This window comes from Athene cunicularia (assembly GCF_003259725.1).
Source record: "Athene cunicularia isolate RWA chromosome 13 unlocalized genomic scaffold, athCun1 chr13_part1, whole genome shotgun sequence".
Classification (NCBI taxonomy): domain Eukaryota; kingdom Metazoa; phylum Chordata; class Aves; order Strigiformes; family Strigidae; genus Athene; species Athene cunicularia.
In genome coordinates, this window is record NW_020799117.1 from 9,812,771 (window position 1) to 9,820,021 (window position 7,251).

Sequence of the window (7,251 nt, forward strand, 5' to 3'; positions counted from 1 at the left end):
AATGACAAGAGCAAGATGTGGCAGGCGAACTTGCGCCTTGTCACCAAGTTCAGCACTGTGGAGGACTTCTGGGCGTGAGTGTCTCATGGGTGGGCAATGTGCCCCCTCTGGAGACTCCCTGGTGGGGGTGTCTGGGTCAGAGGAGGGTGCTAGGCGTCCCTGAGACACCACTTCTCACCTGCTTCTGTGTCGTCTCTGGTGGTGCAGGCTGTACAACCACATCCAGCTTGCCAGCAAGCTCACATCTGGCTGTGATTACTCCCTCTTCAAGGTGAGACAGCCCCTCTGCTGCAGTCCTCCCTCAGAGCCCCTTGCAGCACCCACCCAGGGGCACACTGGGTGCTGGTGGGGCTGGCAGGGCTGGAGCCGGAGGGCGGGAGGTGTGGGGGGTGCGTGGGGTGCTGAGACCCCCCCAGTCCAACGCACCATTAATGGTCTCTCCTCCCCAGCAGTGGCAGGATGAAGTGGGTGAGGACCAGGGACTGCCCCCTCGACACTCTCCTCTGCCTGGCATGACCCCCCCCATAGCCCCCACCTGGCTCTGGGGCCGAGCCCCTGCCAGGCCACACTGTCCCTGTCCCCTCACCCCATGGTAGGTGCAGCAAGGGGGCTGTGGGGTGCCCTGCGCCCCGCCATGTGAGGAGGCCGAGGGTACGTGGGGGGGGTGGTGGCAGAGGCTGCCGTGGCTCATTGCCATTCGCATGCAGCTGCCGTGGGATTCCACTGGGTCAGAAAAGTAACAGGGGCCATTTATCTCTATGGGTTTATGGGCTCCCCGCAGCCCAGCCTGGCCGGGGGGCTGGCAGTGCCCACCCAGAGCCCACACTTTGGGGACATGATAGCTTCCGTCCTCGGGTCTTGCACCCCACAGTCTCTACCTGAGGGGCGGAGGGTGCTGGGAGGTGGGGGGCAGTCGGTGACCCCCTGGGTGGCCACAGCAGTTGCCAGGAGCCACCCAGAAAGCAGAGCATGACCAGGGCTGCCCCCAGCGTGTCTCATGCTGGGCAGCTGTCCCAGCTGGCAGCCGAGCTGGCAGCCCTGTCAATAATCATAATTAAAAATTAATACTAATCAAAAGGGAGAGGCAGATGGCAGCAGACATGCGGCAGGGCTGCAGGTGGGGACGGAGGGCACTGGCAACAGGGGGGGACAGCAAGGACGGGAGGGTCTCAGCACCCCACACTGAGGGGGGGGCAGTGTGCAGTGGGGACCTGTATCTCCTGATATGGGTCAGGGTGCTGTGGGAATCAGGGGGATGGGGGGGTGCAGAGTAAGGGACTCACGTGGTGCAGCAGGGATAGGGAATATGGGGCTGGGGTTGCTGTGGGGCACAGTGGGGACGGGGACAGCAGCACGGAGCTGGGCTGGCGCAGGGATGGAGACCCGATTCCCCCTCTCCAGGCGGTGCAGGTCAGTGGTGCTGGGTGCTGGTGCAGGGTCACCTTGCCAGTGGCTGGCGTGCGGCCAGGGCCAGGCGCTGCTGGCCCGCACCTCAGCTCGGCAGGCTGCCAGCCTGGCCTCTCCCTGCGCCACCAGCTCTGACGGCTCCGGCAGCGAGGACGGATTCTGCCTCCTGCCCCCCCAGCACGCAGCTGGTACCAGGATGGGTACAGGCACCCATCCCATTGCAACCAGTGGGTGCTGCAGGATTAAAATCCCCCAGAGTAACTGGGGAAGGAGCTGCTGGCTCTGTGGAAGGGTGCGTGGGCCAGGGAAGAACAGGCAGCGCTGGCTCACCGTGGGAGTGGGCAGGCAGCACGGCTGCTGGCGCTGGGGCTGTGCCACAGTGTTCCCGTGGTGCCTGCACCCACCTCCCTGCCCCATCACTTGCCTGGGGGCCACGGGGATGTTCTGGGCCCTGGCAGGGGGGACATGGGCATGCAGAGGACCTCCATCCCTGGGTACTGCCAGCATCCCTGGGGGGACAAGTCCCCACGAGGTGCCTGGTGCCCACCCTGCTGGCCCCTGGCGAGGGCCCAGGCTGAGCTCACCCCCCATCCAGAATCACCATGGCATGCGAGGAGGGGTACCCAGGCTGAGGGGTACCTACAGCACACTGTTCCCATGACAACCTCCCCAGAGACAGCAGCCAGTGTGGGAGATGTGGGAGGCGAGGGGCCCACAGACCCCTCCACGCTTGGGCTCCTGCGCCTGGCAGGACACAGCGGGGTGCAGCAGAGGGGCTGCACCCATGGGTCTTGCTCCTGACCTCAGGCTCTGCCTGCCCCATCCTGTTCCCTGCCTGCTGTCCCTGCATGGCAGTGCCTGTGCTGGGCTGCTGCCCTCCAGCAGCTGGTTTGCACGGGGCGGGGGTTGCAGAGGGTTGGCATGGAGGGGTCTGTGTGGAGGGGAAGGAGTTAAGTAACTGCAGGGCTGTCCCCAGTGCCAGAAGCAGAGGAGGGGGAGAGAGGGCCAGTATCCCCTGCCCTGCGCCTCAGGGAACCTGTACCTGAGAAGGGTCCCTTGCTGTCACTTCTCATCTGGGTAGCAACCAGGCTCCTGCAACACGGCTGAGCACTCTCCTTCCCCGCAGGGACGTGCTGGCACTTCCCGCTCGGCAGAGGCAGGGGGGGAGCAGCCGGGTGGCATGGGGACAGGGATGGGAACGGGGACAGGGACAGGAGCTGTGTGGCCACAGACCTGCAGGCATCAGACCTGCAGGCATGGCTGCAGCACGGTGCTGCGGCAGGCTGCAGGCAGTGCCCTGCTGCAGGCAAAGCTGTCCCTGCCACCGTATGTTCCCTTGGCCACTACCCCTTTAGGATTTGCTCTGCTGGCCCCATGCCATGGCCTGGGTGGCCCCTGGCTGACTGGAATGTGCTCACAGGGCCTTGTCCCCACCAGGGGCCATACCCATGCTGTCCCCAAGCCTCCAGCATGGGCACAGTGAAGCCCCTGCCCACAGCCCCATCCCTTGGCTCCCCCAACATATACCACCAGCTCCAAGGGACCAACAGCTGGGAAAAGGGGGGGGGTCCATTAGCACCCCCACATCCTCCTTGAGTGGCACAGGGACCAGCCACTCTCCTGGCTCTGTGAAGAGCAGCTGCCAGCCCTGGGGCTGTTGGGGCACAGGGTACTTGGTGGGCAGTGCCACCTGTCCCTGTCCTTTCCCTCCTGGCCCTGTCTGCCCTCGTGTCCCCTTGCAAGGGGCTGGTGATGCTGCAGCCCACAGCTAGCCCCTGCCTGCACCCAGCCAGGGGGCTGCCAGGCTCTCTGCCAGACTCCCTGCCTGCCCACCCCAGCGACACATCTCTAGCTGGGAGGGCTGGTGTTTCCCAGGCGGTCGATGCGCCCATCGATCCCGCACAGCTCCGTCAGCTGCTCTCCCACCACCCTGCTAATTAATTGTCTGCTGCTGCTGCAGAAGCTCCAGGCACTCGGGGTGCCTGCACCCTGCCCTGCCTGCGAGCTCACAGCCCTTGCCCCACATACAACCTGGAGGCCCTGTGGGAGCTGGCACCCACCTCAGACCCACGCCTGACCCACCTGTGCCACAGAGAAGGGGTCTGTGTCAGGCTGGGGAGGGGGCTGGCAGGCCCTGGGCTGGGGTGAGGTGCACAAGGGGCTGAAGGTGAGGTGGGGGGCAGCACATGGCCACTTTCAGCCCTGCCATCTGCCCATGTCCAGAATACCCTCCCTCTGCTCACAGCCGTGCCCTCCTCAGCCTGTGCCAGCCCCCAGCCAGGCATGGGGACAGGGACAGGGACCCTGCCTTTGTGCTGGGCTGTAATGAGATTTCTGCTTGGCTGCCTGGATAGAAAATCCCAGCCAGAGGATGCGAAAAGCTTCTCCAAGCCCCGGCAGCCTCCTGCCCCACCCCGGGACATATGGAGATGCCCCCACCCCAGCACCCACAGTGCTGCTGGGGAGGCATCGACACCAGCTCTGTCTGGGACCACCCGCTGCACTGGCTGGCATGGGGTGCCCATGGGATGTGCAGGCCAGCGGCTTCGCTACCTATTCACCCCACTCCCCCTGTCCCAGCCCCATGCTGCCACTGGTGCAGCCACCCCACGCCCGGGCTGGGGGTGTCCGGCACACCCGTGAGAACGTGCATGCCACCACTGACACTGCCCGGTGAGGCAGCGCGGCAGGGTGTCCACAGGACCTGTGTGTGCAGGGTGGCACCATGCTGTGCCCCAGCCCCTCCAGCCACCCTGGCTTTCCCCTATGGCAGCAGCAAATCCATCTCCTTAAAAAGTGGGGAGCAGGCACTGGCGGCTGTGAGAAGTGGGCTGTGTCAGGATGGGCTTTGCTGTGTGTCTTAATGGAGCCCTTCCCGCCCCCGGCGCCATGCACCGTTAATCTGCTCTTGCAAATGGCTAATTTTGAAAATCCTCTTATCAGAATTCGGTCCTCAACATCCATATTTATTTACTTTTCATATTCATTATCTTTCTGTTCCTCCTGCAGTTAGAGTTGTTCTCACCAGCTCCGTTTCCGAGCATCCCCATGCAGGATGAGGCGCAGGATGTCCCGTGCCATGCCATGCTGTCCCGTGCCATGCTGTCCCATGCCGTGCTGTCCTATGCCATGCCATGCCATGCTGTGCCACGCTCTGGCACATGTGCCTCACACAGCACACGTGTTCCTCACATCCTCAGCTCTGCCATCAGCAGCAGCAGTGCACCCTCCTGGCCCCAGCACCCTGCACAGCCCAGTCCCTGTCTGGCGCCGGGGGCCCGGCCGCATCCTGCTGGCGGGGCTGGGCATTATGCATTGTTTATTCGTCAGCACCTTCCCCGTTTGTAACTCAATTAAGCAGACGGCGGTTTTGCTAATACAATGGTGTTTAATATTCAACTTCCTTAAATACCACAAATGGATGGGGAGGCAGCAAGCGGGCGATCCATTATACATGAGCTCAAATACCGATTTTAATATTTGATGGGAGTTTAGAAAATCTCGGGGCTGGCCTTGCCGGCGGCTGCCGGGGCCAGGCAAGAGGTCGGGCACAGCGTGGGCAAGGGGATCTGCTGGGCCTGGCAGTGGGTGGGAGCTGCCTTGCCTTGGCTGGCCCGGCCAGACACGGCACCTGAGGCATGTGGTGAGGGAGGAGTGGTGCCAGGGTGGTGACATCCCCAGGGAGGTGGCAGCCACAGCCTGCAGAGCCTGGGTACCACTGCTCACTGGGTGATGCCCTCCCTCCACCTCCACCCCAATCCAGTTTCTTTCAGAAGAAAGCCCTGGCGCAATGGCGGTAGCATGCGGCTGAGCCATGACCGTGGCGTGCTGGAGAAGAGAATTAATTTTTAATTCCATCTTAATTACTCTGAGTAATAATCCATTTACAGCACCCAGTGGGGCCAGTGCTTCTGACATCCCCCTGGGGCTGCAGCAGTAACGGGACACCCAGGCACTGAGCACTCTGTGCTGGGGCACCAGCCTGGCTGAGCACCGCGCTCCCCATCCTCAAAGCCCCCGAGTCCCGCGGCTCCCCATGTGCTGCCATCCCAGTGGATGGTCAGGAGGGTCCCGGGTACCCCCGTGGGCATAAGCCAGGCTGGCATGGCCCCTTGGCAACAGGGCTCAGGGCTCCGGCAGCTGTGGAACAGGATCCATCTCATCCGTCCCCTTGGCTCCTCCTCAGCAAGAGGGAGAGCAAGTGGAATTGAAAGTGATCTTCCCAATCTGTATTAATTAGAGTCTATTAATTCGTCAGTGCGCCCTGCCGCTTCCCCACTGACAGCCTGGCCATGCCGGCCCGCGGCGCAGGGAGGACGTGGAGGGTGATGCTGCGTGGCCTCAGTACTAGTGTGGCACCGTGTGGCACGAGCACGTGGTGAGGGAACTGGGTGAAGCCATGGCAGGACCGGGCACCACTGGCACCCCCAGGCAGGCGCCGGGGCAGGGAGGATGTGGTGGGTGCCTGGGCGGTGGGAGTATTGTTGCTGGCACCGCCGGCGCAGTGCCAGGAGTGGAGCTGGAAGCCATCCCGGGAGAGCGGCACAAGGAGCAGATGGGGCTGGCACCGCACCGGAGGCCCCAAGCCCCCTCCCCGCCGCGCTGCCCCGGGCCAGCACCGTGCTGGGTGCCCTGCGCTGGTGCCATCCCATCCACGCTGGGTACCCCCGCCTCGTCCTGCCCTGCTGCCTGGGCGGGGGGGGGGTCTGGCCACCGCGGGAGCCCAGGCTGGGGGTCCCAGTGCTGCAGAGAAGCTGGTCCCGGTTCCCATGGCAGCCCCCCGGGAGCTCACGTGCAGCGTGGTGACTTCAGCAGGAGCAGATGGAGCCGCGAGGAGTAAAAACATCCTGTTTCCATGCAAATGCCATCAGTAATAATGAGCCAGCCTGAAGGAGGTGGTTATCACCGCGCCAGAGCTCTGCCCACGGTGGGGCTGGGGGTCTCCTCTGCCGGCTGGCCCCCACCAGTGCCCGTGCGGGGTGTGTGGGAACCCAGGGCACTGCCTGGGCCAGCACATGGGGATGGGAGTGGGCACCCATGGGTGCCACCCCGCGTGGGCTGCTGTGCCTGCACACATGGCTGGTGCACAACTGTATGGGCACGGGAGGACCCTGGCAAGGGGCGTGATGGTGGGAGAGGGCTCTGGCCTTGCCCTGGGGCCTTGCTGGCCGCAGCCTGGGCTCTGCCCGGCCCCGCCAGCGCCGCGTCGGGGCGGATGGAGGCCACGGCACAGCCGGTGCCACCCAGGAGACCCGCGCTGGCCTCACACCTGCTTCAGCTCTTGAAGGCGTCAGAGCAGTTGTTAATTGTTCCTGGAGCTGCTAATGAAATTATCGCTGCACGGCACTGGGAGCCGCTGCCCGGCCCTGCCCCTGCCTGGCCCCTGCTGCTGGGGACGGGGCTGCTCGGCACTGCTGGTGCTGGCTCTGGCTCCTGCGGGGCTTAGGGAGCACCTCAGGCACCCCAATGCAGCGTCACCCCTCTTCACCCCTCGCCCCTTGCCCACTCTGCAGTCTGCCCGCCGCTGACGGCAGCGCTGCTCGCCGGGCACCTTGGCTGGGTGCAGGGACGGCAACGGGGAGGGAAGGGGCCGCATCCTGCAGCCCGGGCAGAGCCAAACCCCCTGGGATGAGGGGGGAGTTACCTGGGGGCCAGACCCCCACGTCTGGCGGTGAGGTGAGGCCCCACGGGTGGCACACGTTCCCGCCAAGATGGTGGCCCCGCTTCCGCGACATTCCCAGTCCGAGACACCGCGCTCACCCGCCGGAGCCGCGGTGGCCGGATGGTGCGGGGCTGGGTGCGGGCAGGACCCTCCTCTCCTGGAGTTGGGGGGGGTGTGTGTGG

General features: G+C 64.5%; 1 protein-coding gene across 2 annotated transcripts in view; it reads left to right on the top strand.

Moving 5' to 3' along the window:
* Positions 1-4,769, top strand: part of EIF4E1B (eukaryotic translation initiation factor 4E family member 1B) — a 7,753-nt gene extending 2,984 nt beyond the window's left edge. Inside the window, exon 6 of one of the 2 annotated variants that reach the window (XM_026858142.1) lies at positions 4,417-4,769. In XM_026858142.1, the coding sequence (XP_026713943.1) occupies positions 4,417-4,755 (339 nt within the window). In that variant the 3' untranslated portion in view covers positions 4,756-4,769. The remainder of the gene's footprint in view (positions 1-4,416) is intronic. The other variant, XM_026858144.1, reaches the window with a different exon arrangement.
* Positions 4,770-7,251: the final 2,482 nt, after the last annotated feature.